We start from the raw sequence: 16726 nt of genomic DNA on the forward strand, positions 1-16726 counted from the left end.
CGCCCCGGCCCCGGCCCCGGCCCCGCAGGGAGGCGGGGCCCAGGCGCAACACGCTCCCCCCGCCGCCCGCCTCAACCGCTCTCCCCGCGCGGGGGCAGCGGCAGGCCGCCCCCGGTGCAGGCCGTCCCTCCGGCCCGGGCCGGCCCCGGGGCACCACCGCAACCGGCGGGGCGGCGGGAGGAGAGAAGGCCGGAACCTTCGCCGTGAGGCCGCGGAACCCCGGAGGACGAGCCAAGGAGCGCGGCGGACCGGCCCCTCCCTGCGCATGCGCGGGCCGCTCCTCTGGAGGTGAGCTGCAGATGGCGGAGGGGTGGGCGCCGCTGCCGCGTGGCTGTTAGTCGCTGCTGCCGCCCGATTCCTTTCCTTTTCCTTCCTTCCCTCCCCGGGTCGGACGAGACGGAGGCCAGGCGGGCTGCAGCGCGGCCGGAGCTCGGGCAGGTGGGGGCGCAGCCGCCGAGGGTGGGCAGGCCTCTCTCGCCCCGTGTTTCCCGCCGTCGCCCCAGGTGCCCCGTCGCGCTTCCCTCCCCGTCTCGCCGGTGCCTTCCGGCGAGCCCGGGAGCACCTTTCCGCCTCCCTGCCGTGCCGCCCAACCCAGCTTTCCGCGGTGGGTGCGGGTCCGGGCGGCAGCGGAGGCCGCAGTGCCCCGAAGGGAGGCCGCGCTCCCCCGCCGGTGTCCCCGGGAGGGCCGCGCGGCGCGGCGCTGTGAGGCGTTACCTGGGTTGGCGCCGCTCGGTTCAGTTGCGGGATGGTTGAAAAGTTGTTCAGGGGGTCCGGGCTGCCGACAGCCAACCCCGGGGTCGGCACCGGCGCCGGGGGAATTAACTGGGTTACTCTGAAACACCAGCGAAGGTTTTTTCTGTTCCTGGGATTAGTTACAGTAAAGTCATGCTAAAAAAAAAAAAAGTGGCAGAAATATTTTCAGTCCTACAAATCTAGGATCTTCAAAGAGATTTAGAGTCATTCTCGTAGTAATGACACGGTAGGGTGAATGTTGGATACACTGAAAGGTAACTTGGCTTTTATCAAAAGCTGTTGTTGAGTGTTTAGATTGTGTAAATCTGCCATTCAACTATTGGCTTAATTGGCGCTCCAGCAATGTAAGGTAACTGAGGAACTCATCCCTTGATTCCTCTAAGTGGGACAACATACTTTTTTGATTATTACTTTTGCCAGTATCTTTAACGCTGAAATGTAAAATTATGAACGCCTCTATCATAACACTTATGAATTTTCTCTTAACTTCACACACTTAGGGCTTTTTGTTCATTTTATTTTAATAACAGTAGAAAATGAAAGGCCAGTCACCAATCTGACCTATTAGAGTATTGTAAAATGCATGCCAGTTTATATAATGTTTCCTAATAATACACTGCTTTTTCTGTGGCTCTTTGGGCAGGTTTATATATAAAAGCCCAAAATTAGATTTAACTTGTTCTTCCATATATCAAATTATTTTTCAGGTGGTAAGTTATTAGGGAGATTATGAATTTTGCTTTTAAAATCTGGAGCTCATTTTTATGTTTTGGCCAAATTGTGTTTTCTCAAACACTGAAACTTCACTGATTTTGTTTCAGTAGGTTTGCATAGGACAAGGAAAATATTAAACATTCTGTGTTTTTTTTTTTCTTTTTGCAGACCTGTTACATTTAAATACAAATGTGTATGAAGTTAATGGGACTGTTGGTTTCATGTCTGTAGTTTTATGTACCAATATCAACTTGACAGGCAATTTAGCAAAAAGAAGAAAGATGGTATTTTCCTAGACTAGTTTATGCTTCCATCTCCTCTCCTTTCTAGGAGGTGTCTGATGAATAGGGTGTGGTAAGTCATTTTGGCGGGATGATAACTAGCTTTTTTCCCCCCCTCTCTCCACCTCCTGGTTAGCTGTCCCTAAGATCAGTTCTCTTATTTGGCTCATAGTGTGGCCGTGTAAGTGCTTGCGCTGCTGACAGACCCAGGAACAAGGGGCTCAGGGGACATGAGGGTGCCTTTGTTGGCAGTGGTGTTGGCTTAGCAAAACTACAGCATTGGTAGTTTCGGTGACCTGAAATGTGGAAATGCATAGAAGAGGAAAAACTTTAGTACTAAAGTTTGCCAGTAGAGCTTTCCCAAAATATAATGGTGAAAGCAAAAATGTGGTCTTCTGTGATACAGAGATTTTCCAGTAAATGTTAAAAGATAAAGCATCTTGTCTGTTTTCACAGTATAGGTAAAGTAGATAAGCACCACTGGACATGTATAAAAATATTTTTGGTCTCCATGCACCATTTTGCCTGCTTTGGTTGTGAAGGTTCTTGCTTGTCACGCAATACAGATAATTTAAATAGATCTCGTACAATATTTAAAGGTTGTTTGACCATGTTTTGAATTTCAGTAAGTATAGCTGTTTTAAGCAGCAGAGCTAAGCATGTCCCTTCACAGCAGTGCCACACATGCTATTTTCATTTAGAAAACAGTAGGAAAGTAATAGTGGAAGCAGGAATTTCTAGTATTCCTCAAGAAGGGAGTTATTGTCAGCGTTATTAAGGATGAAAATCTGTGTGTGTTTTCCTTAAGGTTTCTGACAGTTGTCTTTTTTAACCCCCTCTTATTGGTGTTTTGCAGATAAGTGTTTGAACACAGCACATGCCTAAGCATGCAGTCTGCTAATGTGCTTCTGAAAAAAATAGTAAGAAGTTCTGTCCTTCCATTTGCTGGACAGCATGGGATGAAAAAGGATTTGTTACCGCTCAGTAGAACTCTGAGTTTATCGCTTGGCCTGAAGCAGGACAATTCATGCAGTCCCTCAGAAAAACTAGATTTAGATGCGTGGAAGAAGGTAATGAAGTCTGGGTTGCAAGAAGAAGTCAGTAAGACGGCCCCTGAGCATAAGGAGCTTTCTGCTTTGGCTGCTGCACGTGAGCTTTTGGAGATGTGGAGACTGGCTGGCAGATTGGTTCCAGAAAACATCAGCGAAGAACAGCTAAAAACCTTTATGGAGTGTCCTTCCAAGTCAGCCAAAAAGAAGTATTTGAAATATTTGCATCTCAAAGAAATTCACAAGAAAAATGACAAAAGAAAGATGGATGAGAAAAGGGAAAGGAGGCTGGAAGCACAAGAGCAAGCTTCAAAAACTGATGAGACCAAGAGGAATTCATTTGTGTGTTTGTGGACCAGTGGTATGGATAAAACATACAGTTGGAGGGTTGCTCAGTCTATGGTCTTTGGCCAACCTCTAGTATTTGACATGTCTTACGAAAAAGATATGTCCATCCGAGAAGTTGCAAATACAGTGAGACAGATAGTATTAAGTGAAGGCTGCAATCGAAGGTCCATGGATCCGTTCCACATCCACTTCTGTAACTTCAAAGATGACAGCCTCTATCACAAGGAATTTCTCAAGCACTATAGAGAGGCATGGGGCAAACTGCTTATCACTGTGACGGACCAGTGCTACACAGATGTCTTTCCAAAGGATAAGCTTATCTATCTGACTGCTGATTCTCCCAAAGTAATGAAAACATTTGACCATGATAAAATCTATATCATTGGGTCAATGGTTGACAGGAGCATAAAAACAGGAGTCTCTTTAGCACGGGCAAAGCGACTGGGGCTGGAGACTGCAGCCCTTCCGTTGGAGAAGTACTTGCTTTGGAGCTCCGGTGCCAAAAATCTCACTCTGGATCAAATGATGCATATTTTATTAACCTTGAAAGATACTGGAGACTGGAAGAAGGCTCTGGAGTTTGTTCCGAAAAGGAAATATTGCAGCTTTGTAAGCAAGCCTGTGGATGAACTGAAAAAAACCTTAAACCTGATCAACACGCTTAAACTTGGAAAGAGACAGGAAGAAGTACGGAAGCTATTTGCCAAGAACTACTCTAAGAAGCTAAGGCAAAAGTAGAGTGATGGGGAAGAGAATGATTTATTACGAGGAAACTGCCCTTCAGTGCTCCAGTTTCATGGGACTTCTGGAACTGTATTCAGCTATTTATCTCTAAAAATGCCTTTGTTGGTCAAATTTGAAAGGACTGTTGTCAGGGATTTTTTTTAAAAATGACCTTAGTATTCCAGCTGATTGAATTTATTCACAGATGACTGAAATTATGTAAGAGAAATGAGATAATGGGTCCTAAAAAATTACCGTGTACAAAGAATATAAATCTGTTCAGTTCAGTCATGCTGGGACAAGGGTGACTGTGACCCAATGCAAAGGTGGCTCTTCAGAGCATACCTCAGTGCTTTGGGTTTGCAGGTGGAGGCCATCCACGGTTGTCTTCTGAAAAGTTAGCTAAGGGAAAATAGAAGAGACCTTTCCCCGTTACTTCCTGGATTTTCTACTGGGTGTAGATTAATTGACTCTTGATAGGCGGGCTAAAACCAAATGGTTTAAACCTAGCATGAGTTCGGGGCGTTGCTCCTTTTGGTTCTGGGTGTTCTATTTGGCACAAATTGAGTCCCTATCTGGAAGGAATAATCCAAGTTTTCTTGACCCTGCCAAAAAAATTCCTTGTGTACTTTTGTGTAAGACATTTATCCCTGAAAGCCTGTGTTTTCAGTCCATGTAATGTAGATTTCCCAAAGTGCTGGTACACAGTTCTTTTAGTAAATACATGAGGAGAGGGTCTTGTACTACTCACAGCTGAAAATGTGTCCGTTGGTCTCTCTGTGAAAGTCTGTGTTGAGGCTGCAGGGCTGCCTTGGGCGTGTTGTTAAATACAATCCTTTCTGCAGTCTGGAGGAGGAGGAGGGATTCCTTGGTGCCTTTACGGGTGCTTAAATCTTTTTGATTTAATCTAGTTGACTACCCCAACACTTGAAGTCAGTGATAGCTGATGGTGGCTTTTGTCCTGAAAGTTCAAAAACTATGAGTGGGGAATGTAATTTTGAAGGGTAGGCTCCAAATATACCTGGAGTTAGTTATGATTTGGTCTCTGTGGTGAGGAGGGGGTTAGAAAGCGGAGGATGCGCTACCCCAGCACTACCCTCCTCTGCCTGTGAAGCGCAGGGGCCTCTGGGTGTGGTGAACCCCTGGTGTCGAGAAAGACCTGGCTGTGCATGGTTGGGTAGTATGCACAGCTTCATCCCGGGTTAGTACGCCAGGTGCGGCTGAGGGCTGCCTCCCAGCTCCCTGCCAAGTCCTTGGGTGCAAGGACTGGCTGTGTGAGTGTGCAGCCGCCTTGCTCAAACAGACCCTCTTTCCTCACATGGGGAAGGGACAAGGCAGAGCTGTGCGCTGCTGGGCTGTGCCTCCTGTTATTTGCTGTTTCTCCATAAAAACATCCTCTTCCTGATCTGCAAACTGATTTTTGCTCTGGGGAGGGAAAAAATGACGTCATTGCTTGCTTGAGCTTAGGTTGGTGAAACATGGAAGATAATTTTTAAAGCATGACCAGTGGGGAGGCTGTGTCATTGAGTGCGGCAGATGCCAGCGCTGCGCAGGGATGTGGCTCTTCTGAACACCAGTGACGTGGGGATTCTGCGTGTGACATCAGCGGGGGGGGAGGGTGGGGGGAGCGTGTGACATTAAGCCTCCAACCCAGCCCCCGGGAGGGAAGCAGTGCCCACGTGCGCCGGGTCGCATCATTCGCCCTTGCCCCCCCCCCCCCGAGCCTACCCGCCGGAATCGCATCAGAGTGGCGTCACTCGAAGCTTCCCCGCCCTCCTAGCCGGTTGAGAAAGCAGAGCTTCCGGACGCGTCATTCCCGCTGCGCCGCGAAAGGCGGGGCCGGCCTGGCCGCTCTGGTCTCGGCCCGCGCTTTCTCTGTGGTCGTGGGGAGGGATGGACGGAGGGGTGGTGGCGGGGCGGCGCGCATGCGCATGTGCGGCGCGGGAGGCGGAGGCAGAGGCGGGGGAAAATGGCGGACGGCAGAGCTGAGGGGGAGAAGGCGAAGCGGCCGCAGCCCGGAGGAGGTGAACACCTAGCGCCTCTCGCCGCGGAGCTGCGGGGCGGGTGGGGGGATGCCGGGGTGCCGCCCCCGGCCGGCCGGGTGGGCCTGGGCTGGGCCGTGTGGGGCCGTGCCGGGCCCGGCCCTGCGGGGAGAGGGGGCGGCCCGGCCCCGCGGGGGCTGCGCTGGAGGGGAGGCCGCGGTCTGGGCCCGCTCTCCTCACGCCTGGGGGTCGGCCTCAGCCTCACAGGACCGTTTTTTTGTTAGTTTGGTTTTTTTCCCCCCTCAAATCTAACAGCTTCTCCTTGTGCACGTAAATGCGTTGTTTCTCTCTCGGTAAAAAAAAATATGCGGAGTAGTTCTGCCGTGTATTGAGAGAAATGTGGCTGTTGCTGCTGGCAAGGATGAAGACAACGCCTTAAAGATTAGCTGTTAACAGCTGTGGTACCTTTTAAAAATAGGTACAGTGAATATTCCTTATCTCCCGTTTTAAGCATCCCCGGTTTCCTTTCTTGGAAGCAATCTGCAAGTTTTCTGTTTGGTTCTATATTATTTGGAAATTATCTGGAAATGTCATTATTTTCTGTAGTAGTTATTATCAGTTCTCCTAAAACTCTTAATCATACCTTTCCTACTTTCTTCCCCTGGCTTAGAACTGAGAAGACAGTGTCTTTGCTAAGATAGAGCTTCCCTTTCCTGCTGTTTTGTTTTATTTTTTAAGTATATCTGTGGCAGAGGGCATTTCTCTGATCTGTTGGAAGATTAAATCAAGCTTGTAAACCACTTAGTGTAGCCTCAACAGTGATTGTTATTTCTGATAATCACTAAGATATGAACAGTAATACCTGATTTTAGCTAGTTCATTGACTCTTGGTTCTATCTCAGGTTTTTTTGGGGTGGTTGGGTTTTGGGGTGTTTTTGTGTTAGTAATACAGTAACTGGGCAGCATCAGTGTGTCAGTTATCTGTACCGTCTTGTGTACTGCTTGGTGTGCTGGAGCATGATCTTAATGAGTTATGGTACATTGGCCCTAAGGAAGGATCATTACTCCTTGATGATTTTTGAAAGCAATTTAGAGTCTTTAGCTTTTGCCAAGATTGGTGGGGTTTACCTTAAACTTGACTTAGTTGTGACTGGTTTCTTCCCACCACCACCACTGGTCAGGCTCCCAGGGGCAAGAGATCCTGAAATGCTGTCCAATTAGCACTGTCGGTCTTGTCACTTAAACCTAGACAGTGAAAGTTGTCCACTTACTTAGCTTGTTGACACTCATGAGAAAAATTTATCTGTGAAATAGCTTTTTATTGCTGTAATCCATGAAAAGAAGACTGGTCAGACTAGTGTTCAAAATGGTACTGGTGCTTTCTGCACGCAAAATATGGCCTCCTTGAAATCTCTAGGAAAAGTAAAGAAGCCTTAATATTGTGAAAAATGTATATGCATTGGCATGGAAGATGGGAGAGACCTGTTTAATGGATAATAGATGTCTTAATTTGTACCTGTTACCTGTAGAAATGGGACAGCACAACAGCTCCCTCACCACCTACCCCAATTGCCCTATGTCCTTTATAGCTCCTTCAGCGAGTAAGAGTTTTTGTAAGGAAGCTATTTCTTTCAGCAGTCTGCACTTATCCTAGGTAGAGCCTAGAAGAATAACATTCAGAGTGCAGTGGTGATAGGAGCTAATTCTGAGAGAGAAGCTATATAATTTTTTGGTGAGAAAACAGATGTGCGTAGATTGTGTTAGACTTCATCTTGTGCTTACCAGTATTCTAGAATTTGCAGTCAAAGTAGTAAGCTGTAGTGTAATTAGTTTCAAGCTAGCATTATCTTAGGAACCTGGACTAGTCCAGTGTGCCCTAGGTTGGGGCTGCTGTGGATTTTGTATCTTATGAAAAATAAGACTTTTAGGCCCACAGTTCCAACACTTCTAAGGCCAATGAATCTTCTACCTACCCTAGAATCACCTTACAGTCTATAGTGTACCTAGACTGGACTCGTAATTGAATATTCTGTTAAATGTGATTTCATGGACTAGCTGTAAAAAGCTTCTCATACATAGCCTTGCAGACTGCTGTTTGGAAAACTATGCTAAGACAGGAACTAGTACCCAAGGTCACTTGTATAAATTTTGCTTGTTTCTCTTTCCTCCTTTGTTTATCACTTTTATATCTGTACTTTCTGGGTCAAATTCCTAGTGGTGCAGACTTGTACCATTTTTTAATAGAGTAAAATTGATTAGAGCTATTATTTTTTATCTGCCTTTCCAAAGGTGAATAATAAATCAATTTTTCTTCCAATCACTTATCTTGATAGCCAGAAGAGTGGGCTAGAAAGGGTATATATCGCTGCATGTGATTTGGGAAATAGAAGAAAAATTTAAATAGATGGTGTCCTTAGTTTTTCTTTCTCCTGATGTTGTTTGCTTCCTTTTTTTCTTTTCTGAGCTACAATCTTGCTGACCCCCAGTTCAGACTAGTTTGTCTCCCATTGCTCTATCTTACCTAATAGCTTTTTGCTATTAAGAGAGCAGTGCAAAGAGCTTTTTCCCCAATGGTCTGAATTTGCTGTGTGTGGAGGGTCCTGTTCTCTGCCTGATATAATGAGGAACGGGTGCTAGCTTCAGTTTTTCTTAGGCTGATAGTATGAGTGCTTTCCTGTCCATTCCCCAGTGCGCGTGTTTTGGGTTTTTTCCCCCCCCTTCTGCTACTGCAGTGGTTTGCTTATTGCAGCAGCAGCAGAATGTATTTTTGCTGAAGTATTTACTATGTTCCGTATGAGTTTTCCGAGGACACCTTTGTCTCTTGGTGTAGCTGAAGAAGCTGAGTGTATAGGAATGCAAATGTGATTTGAGTGGTTTTTCTCTGTGGATCATTGTTGAGCTGCTATGTTTCTCATGACTTTCTACAAAACCAGAAAAGTTGAAATATATATATGTTTTTCTAGTGCTGATTCCTTCCTCAAGCAGAGCTTGGCAGATTTATTACAGATGAGATGCGGACAAGCAGTGACTTGAAACGTGATTGAGACAGCCGGCCTCACTGTAGTTACTTCCATGATTTTAGAGTTGTGCCAGACAAGCCTAGAGACTGGCGTGGACATGTTTATGTAGAAATTTAGTAGAATTAATTTTAACCTAGATTATCTACTCTAGATTTCGATTTGGGATTCCAATTATGAAAGCTTATCTATGGCAACTTAAACCCTAAAAAGATTTAGTCATCTACATTTAATTTACTACATGAACTTTGACTTCCATACTAAATAAAGAGATGGTGCTTCAAGATTGTTTTCCTGGCTCATACACAAGAAGTTCTTTACAAGTAGTGGAGTGCTTGCAGTTTCTTCTTCTCTTTGTGTTTTGCTGTCCACTAAATGTACATTGGTGGCAACCGCTGTCACTAAAAACACCTTACCTGTTGCACCCAAAGTATAATGCTTTTTGAGGTTGCTGCTCCCATCAATCTGCTCAGTAAAAATAGCTCATCTTGGTAAGTTGTTTCGACTTCACCAGGACCTGAAGAAGAGGCAGAAAAACCTGTGAAAACTAAGACTGTTTCTTCCAGTAATGGAGGAGAAAGTTCGAGTCGCAGCGCAGAGAAACGGGCAGCTAATGAAGAAGCTGAAGACTTCTCCACAAAGCCTGCTCCTGCCAAAATGTCCAAGTTTGGATTTTCCATAGGCAGTCAGACAGCAAAGAAGGCATCTGCAATATCCATCAAACTAGGAGCAAATGTAAGTTGACTGAGGGCTTTTAATTTTAAGAGAAGCGAGGCAAAGGGGGAGTTACTTTGGGGAGGCTTCCTTGCAGAAGAAAAGCCTTGGATTGCATGTGGGTAACTTGGATAAAGTTCAAGAAAGTGTTGCGGGGCCAGCTAGTCTTGCATGTGTAAGTACTTCAAGGTGATTAATACCAGGTCAATTATCTCAGGAAGCATAAGAGTTGATTGAAATGAACTGTAGATCTTTGAACATACAGAATAATTTTGTAATGAGATTTGGTAAGCCTGGAATAATCTCCTAAGGGGAATGAGCAGACTTGTTAAACTGTTCGGGCTACTTTGAAATCAGTGCTGGGAGCCTTATTGCATAGGATGCTTAAAGCTACGAGAAAGGAAGTACTCTCCGAGATGGTTTAATAGGTCGTCTTCCACTCCAAAGATCTTATTTTTGTGTGGGGAGCTATAGTTTTATTTTTCAATGACTTTGACTGTTCTTTGCAAGGTCAGTATGATCCATTTATACCTATATGCAAGAGATGAGGCTTTGTTACATAGGTTCCTAAGAATTCTGATCCCCTTTATTGTCCAGTACAAGGTATCCTTGTGCTTGTTCAGATGTGAATCTGATGCTTTTCTTTACTACCAAAGTAGTCCTCTATTAGCTTGGGCAAGGGCAAGGCAGATGCTGCCTCTCTATTTAATACAGTTCATTTACACTTCCCACGTACCACTATGATGGATGCATTGTAAATCCTTGTCCTGATTAAATTCAAACTGTAATCATGAAAGGCTTGCACCTGCAATGCCAGCATTTTACAGATCTGCAAAAGATTAAAAGAGTGCTCTGTTATTTTGAGATGGGAGGGAGATGAGATCTGGGCTGGCAGCATTCTAGGGTTTAAGTGCAATCAGGTCAGCTCAGACTTTGGAAAAATTGACAAAGCTGCCTTCTCTGAGCCACTAGCAAGCTCTGATTTCTCGTGTAGGAAGATACTTCCAGTGGCAATAAATTTGGCTCAGGATTTCTGGCTCACTGAATTTAGTGGGTGGCTGGCAGTGCAGCAGATTGGACAGTGCTGAAACTCATCCTGTTTCTTTTTAGTCATTTTTACTCCCTTAGTATGTGAGCCTTTCCTGTGGAGCTGACGCTTTAAAAAATGGCACGATATTTATACACTGTGCACTGTTGGTGAGGAGTAGCTGTAGACAGTTGCATAAGGACTCTGCTGCAGTATCTGCTTCGAAACTCTGAGTGTATCTGAAATAATCACCAATGAAGGCAAACTGGAGGAAGCACTGTATGTGACCGATTTAGATAATCGGTAGCACTGTAGATGCAAACTGTTAGTGATGACGCTGCTTTCATAGTGGTCTCAGAGTTACTTTCGGTATCATCTCTGCTGTATTATGTGTGACTGTTGAGGGTTTGGTAGCTTCTTGCACTTTAAATAGAGGAAGGTATTGGAAATCAAAATAATACTTTTTCAAGGAGCCTTATATTAATCGTACTGTGTGATGTATGCTGCTGCTAGTTAAAAAGTATTGAATTGTTCTAAGCCAGAAAGCTGTTATGTTTTTAAAAGACAAGAAAATAAACATCTTCATCTTCCTGGCATCAACGGTTAAGAATACTCCAAAAGAATAATGGAAACGGTGACATAGTAAAATTTTGAATACCACAACTTGTTCAGGTTCTGATTTAACTGTTCATGTTGTGCACCAGTGGCTGCATACCCCTGCAGTGTGCTAGAAAGTTAAGACTCGTTTATGGGGAATTGTTATATGAGAGGTCTCAACTTGCTTTTCAGAGTTTATAATGCACAAACAAACAGCCTTTTTTTTTTTTTCTTTAGAGAGAAACCTTTTTCAGCTTGATTCAAACAGAAACACTTTCCCCCCTCATTGCCCATTTCAATGAAGATGTTTGACTTCATTTTACAAAAATATTTAAAATACCAAGGGTAGCTGTTTTGAGTTAGTAGATTTACTTTACTTGTGCATTTGGTCTTTTTCAGAAGCCTAAAGAGCCTGTTCCAACCCTTGCTCCAAAAACTCTGTCCGTAGCAGCAGCTTTCAATGAAGATGAAGATGTGAGTAACAAGCTAGTGATCAACACAACTTAAAGTACCAGTGTGCGGGTTAGAGTTAGGCAGGGAGAGTGGGTTGCTTGAGGCTTGTTACATAAATGTCAGGGATTTTCAATCTAGAAACATCTCTTGTGTTTCTGTTTAAGAACGTACAACTTTGTAGCTCTGTGTTCATTTAAGAAATCATTAAAGTGCTGGTAACTTTTCCCTGAAAATGAGATGCACAACGTGATTTCAATTCATGGTTGCTTTCCCTGGGCTTGATAAAGGGGAGGCAAAGAAAAGTAGCGCGTCTTCTGGTTTGCTAAATATTTTATTGTTGTGTTACTGTTCCATCTTACACAGAGTTGAACAAAGCAATTTGTATTTCTTCCTATAACTGTGTAGGACCTCTGTTTTGTCCTATGTCACTTTGCTTTCCTGTAGGGCTGTAGTCCATACCGTATCATCTCAAGTGTTTGAAATGGTCAAAGGATAGTGGCCAGCTGCACTCTAACCTCCTTTTTCTCTGGTAGAGTGAACCAGAAGAAATGCCTCCAGAAGCCAAGATGCGCATGAAGAACATTGGAAGGTAGGTCAGCTTTTAACTATGGTTATGGCTATTGTATGAGAACACCTGTCTAGGTTCAAAATTGTTTCTCTGGAAACAAGAAAACTTTAATAGAAACATTTCCCAATGTTTCGACTGTATGTTAAAAGTAGTACATCTACGTTTGCACTTTCAATCTTATTTGCTGCCTTCTTTCTGAGGAAGTTAATTCTATATTAAATAGAAGCTAGCTAGCTTCTTGGAAAGGTAATAGGTGGGAGTTACTGCTTGCAGCTAAACTTTGTATCTTTCTAGTTCTCCATTTTATAAACGGCCTTGAAGTAGGGCAGTTTGCTCAGATCTTTAAACTCCCATGCAGGAGGAAGATGAGAATCATCTCTTCCAGAGAGATAAAGCATAGCTTGTTTACTTTTAAAACAAGTATATCTAATTCTTCTGTTTGCCACAAACGTGACTCTTTGGCCAATCCCAAAATGAATAGGGACGTTTTCAGAGGAGGCTTCATTTAAGTTAGGGATGAATTTTGAGCATGTATATTTTAAAGATGTTTATCATGATAGACTGCTTTTAAAGCCAGTCCCCTGGAGGCTCGCTACTCTTCAGTGGATTTTTTTTTTTTTTCCCAGCAGCAAATTTGGATTCTCAATTTTGTAGCTCTTGCAACAAATTCTTCACAGCTGGCAGGAGTTACTGCCACTCCCACCTCTGCTGCCCCACCTCATTGCTGTGTCTTGATGTGCTACAGAGAGATGTGTTCTGTGGCACCTTACAGTTGCTAATGGTGAGGGCTCCTGAGGCTATGGAAGGAAAGAAAGAAATGTGTGGTAGTTTCTGGCAGCAGGTTGGGCTTGAAATTGGTGTTTTCAGTGTCATGTTGCACAAACTATGATAGCTGAACTGATTTTCTCAACTGATCTTGTTTTCCTTTTCACAGGGATACACCAACCTCAGCAGGACCAAATTCCTTCAATAAAGGAAAGCATGGTTTTTCTGACAACCAGAAGCTATGGGAACGAAATATAAAATCTCATCTTGGAAATGTCCATGACCAAGAAAATAACTAAATGATGTGGATTGAGAGTTGGGTGTTTGGGGGGAGGGGAGGGTGTAACGTTAAAGGAACAGTTTCCTTTTTTAAGAATGGTATAAGACTATCTTTGGAGCCACTTTTTTAAGATTTTGAGTGGTACACTAATAACTGAGTTTGAAATTAGAGGTAATTTATGTTTTGTATACAGATTTCAAGGCATTTGCTAATTTTGTAGTTCCATGTGATTAGTTTCAAAAGGTTACAGATAATAAAGAAATTGGAGTGGTACCTTTTTAAGATTTTTTTTTTTGTCAGTGAATAATTAAGGTGGATGAAAAAGGTTACTGTCTCTTTAATCAGGTTAACATTGAATGCTCTGGCATTCTCACTTCTGGCTCCCTCTTCGTAACAGGAAAAACAGTTGACTCCTAGGAATACTGTTAAAGAAAGTGAGCATTGTCTTGTGCTAGAAGTGTTACTGGACTATTAATTTGAATATAAAATTATGCAGGAAACAATAAGAACCTGGATTTTTTTTCTCCCTGCAGTCACCTTTTGTTAAGTCTCTGCAAACTAGGAATTATGTTGCTCTGAGTGGCTCTGGTAACTTAGCTCTAATTTTGTTTAAAACTTCATGTAGGATGTGTAACCTTCTGTGGCCTGTTTCATCCTAAGGAGATGGGCCTTGTCTGTATATTAGATACAGTCTGTAAAGAATATTCACTACAAAGGTAAACCAGTATTTTCAGTGTGCTCCTCTTAAATCATTACCTTGAGTAGTGCTTGTTAGCCTTTCCTCGTGGTACACAAAAGCCACCACCAAAAAGACAAGCTAATGTACATTAAGCTCCACATTTGGTTGAAATATTTTTCTTTACTATGCCTAGAAGGAACAAAAGCCACACCAAAAATCAGTAACTCACTGCTTAACTATGAAAAAACTAAGATGCACTTTCCCTGTCTTGCCATTTAAAACAGAATGCCTTGATGCCTGTGGCCTCAGTGGACACTATCAGGTTAAAGAAAAATACTGTATTTGCAGTCCTAATGCTTCTGACAAGTGTCAGCTTTGGAAATAAAACTCTACCTTTTCCAACCTGCCTGCCTTTTGCAGTAATTGTCAACAATGACATTAGTCTGGTCGGTTTAATTTCCTGGCTTTCACACTGCAGAAGGGTGCTGTAGGATTTCAAACCTGGTAAGGACTGTCTAAATTTCAGTCTAATTCAGATCGCGTTTTTCTAAAACATTTTACTAGCAGAACTGGTTAAACAAAAAGTTATCAACAGCAACACACCCCTGCCTCCCTCCCCGCCCCCCCAACCATAAGGTTCTTTTTAAACTCAAACACCTGATAGTGTTGGCCACTAAATTAATTTCAGCCTGGAACTGGTTGTAGAATTCAACATGTTAATTGGTTTCATCCTGCCTCTAAAACCTTTGTTCATGCTAAGGTTGAACCTGCGAGTGCAGAAAGGAAAGTGCATCTTGAAGTGGTCTGTTTTTTAGTTTTGTTTTGTGGGTTGTTTTTTTTTAAATTTTAGGAAAGCTCTACCACTTAGACCTTTGAGTTTGTAAGTTCTAAAAAATATTTTTTTTGTATTTTTGTATTGTATGTGTAATCTTTTTTCTTTTGAAGTCTGATGCAGTTGAATACCTGTAACTATTTTCTTTAAAAGCCTTGTTATAAACGTAACATAAAAACGTATACATTTTTTTTTCCGTAGCAGAAATCTTTGGTTTATTTAAAACAAAACACTTTCAAAACTGACTTTCAGGACTTCCAAAACTGATTCGGGCATTACTGGAACTAGGCAAGGCAAAATGAAGCATTTACTTTTTACTTCTTTTTATTACGTGTGGTTATGTTTGTTGAAATAAATCCCTTTAAGATAGTGGTAATTCACAGTGAATTTTATCTCGCTCCTCAGTAGTTACTTGATACTGTCTCGGTCACTTGTATTAGGAAAAAGCAAAAGGGAATGTTGAGTAAGAATAGGAGGATGACTTTGGGACCTATTCTTTTTTAGTTAACCTGCCACCAACAACGTCTTCCACATCTTTGGCTGAAGCAGATGTTCATTTCAACCGGATTTTCTGGTACTTCAAAATCCTTTAGGAAATTGCTAGGCAAGAGCAGCAGACACGCTAGGAAATACCTTCCATGGAAGTGAGAGAGCTAAAGTTATATTTATCTTACTTGCTCCCAGGGTCCATAAATGTAATCCTAGACTGTGTGAGAGACTGCAACAGCTTCTAGATCTCAGCTGAAGATGAGCAGAGATCCTGCCTCACTCGATGTATGAGTTCTCTTCCTTCTCAGTGCTTCATGGAAGAAAATTGATCAGGGTGGCCTAAATCCACTCAGGACTGAGTGCCTGACAAGCATGATCTTGTAGCTGCAAGGGTGTCTGCTGGTGTTTAATGTCTGACGCTTGCAGGAAGGAACTGATCTGAAAAGTGTTGTCAAGACAAATGTTAGCTAGAACCTCACTTGTAGTTCTAGGCTTTTGTTACAGTAGTCGTGATCTTTGCATTAAGATCGTCTTGTGGGGGGGTGTGTGTATTTTGGGTTTTTTTTTTTTGTTCTTTTTCTAAGAATACTTGGGAATTCTAAAACTTGTGGTAAATTGCCTGATTTAGCTATCTTAAGTGCTTCCAGGAGATATGCTGAGACCTTTAGCTGCTTAGTATAGCAAGTTATGTATACCTTACCTATCCGTGGTTGAAATGTCTATCCATGTAACTTGTGCAGTTTTATCTCCAAAGGCTTGTGCTTGCTTAGCAGTAAAGCTTTACTTGGCACCTGAGCAGCTTGCAAAACATTCAAGGCATTAGGTGAAGGTATAAGTAGTTACCCAGTAACCTTCTCTGTGCTACCCCAGCTAGACTGCTTTTGAGCCTGCTGGGTTGCAAACGGATCAGAGCTCATCTAATGCTAATTATATTAAGAAAATAATTTAAAAAAAAAAAAAGACGAAAATGCAGTCACCTCCTAGTGGCAGTGTTTCAGGCAATCCTGGCTGTAGCCCCCGACACACCTCATTTCACTCCTTTAACCGCGCAGGGGGTGGGCTGCCCAGATCCTTAGTATCTGCATTTTGTCAGCAGAAAGAAGTACCCAACCAGCCTGTCTGTAGGGCAGCTGATGGATGCCCTTTTAACTTCATGGGCTCGCTCCATGGCATAGATGACCCATTTACAGTATTCAGCCAACTTTGACAAAACCAACAACTGTCATGCCCTACTGTGACCACTGTGGCAGCGGCCACAGCTGCGCTCAGGCCCGATGCGCTTGATCTCTGTGCCTGCCAGGTTTGTAGAGTGCCGCCTTGTCAGAACTCGCGCGACCATGCGGGGTTTTGCGTGCTGGGGGCGGCTTTGCCAAAGCGTGTTGTCAGGCGACTTGGAGGCAAAGTCAGCTTTTGAGAAAGTGGCGGCTTCTGCTTCCTGAGGAGGCAAAATGAGGT

General features: G+C 43.4%; 2 protein-coding genes across 4 annotated transcripts; both read left to right on the forward strand.

Moving 5' to 3' along the window:
- The first annotated feature begins 84 nt into the window (after nucleotides 1–84).
- Nucleotides 85–5273, forward strand: TRMT10C (tRNA methyltransferase 10C, mitochondrial RNase P subunit). Of its 2 annotated transcripts, none has more exons than XM_064467688.1 (2): nucleotides 85–288; nucleotides 2605–5273. In XM_064467688.1, exon 2 carries the CDS (start codon nucleotides 2636–2638, stop codon nucleotides 3881–3883), a length of 1248 nt encoding a protein of 415 aa, XP_064323758.1. In that variant the 5' UTR covers nucleotides 85–288; nucleotides 2605–2635; the 3' UTR covers nucleotides 3884–5273. The 2 variants fall into 2 exon arrangements, with proteins under 2 accessions (XP_064323758.1, XP_064323766.1); XM_064467696.1 differs by lacking the exon at nucleotides 85–288 and adding an exon at nucleotides 305–438.
- A 510-nt stretch (nucleotides 5274–5783) lies between these two features.
- Nucleotides 5784–14982, forward strand: PCNP (PEST proteolytic signal containing nuclear protein). Of its 2 annotated transcripts, none has more exons than XM_064467720.1 (5): nucleotides 5784–5892; nucleotides 9382–9602; nucleotides 11605–11679; nucleotides 12192–12247; nucleotides 13161–14982. In XM_064467720.1, the coding sequence occupies exons 1-5, from the start codon at nucleotides 5838–5840 to the stop codon at nucleotides 13288–13290; spliced, it is 537 nt and encodes a 178-aa protein (XP_064323790.1). In that variant the 5' UTR covers nucleotides 5784–5837; the 3' UTR covers nucleotides 13291–14982. The 2 variants fall into 2 exon arrangements, with proteins under 2 accessions (XP_064323790.1, XP_064323800.1); XM_064467730.1 differs by lacking the exon at nucleotides 5784–5892 and adding an exon at nucleotides 8858–9358 and having other exon boundaries at nucleotides 9434–9602.
- The last annotated feature ends 1744 nt before the right edge of the window (nucleotides 14983–16726 follow it).

This window comes from Phalacrocorax carbo, chromosome 1, assembly GCF_963921805.1.
Source record: "Phalacrocorax carbo chromosome 1, bPhaCar2.1, whole genome shotgun sequence".
Taxonomy (NCBI): domain Eukaryota; kingdom Metazoa; phylum Chordata; class Aves; order Suliformes; family Phalacrocoracidae; genus Phalacrocorax; species Phalacrocorax carbo.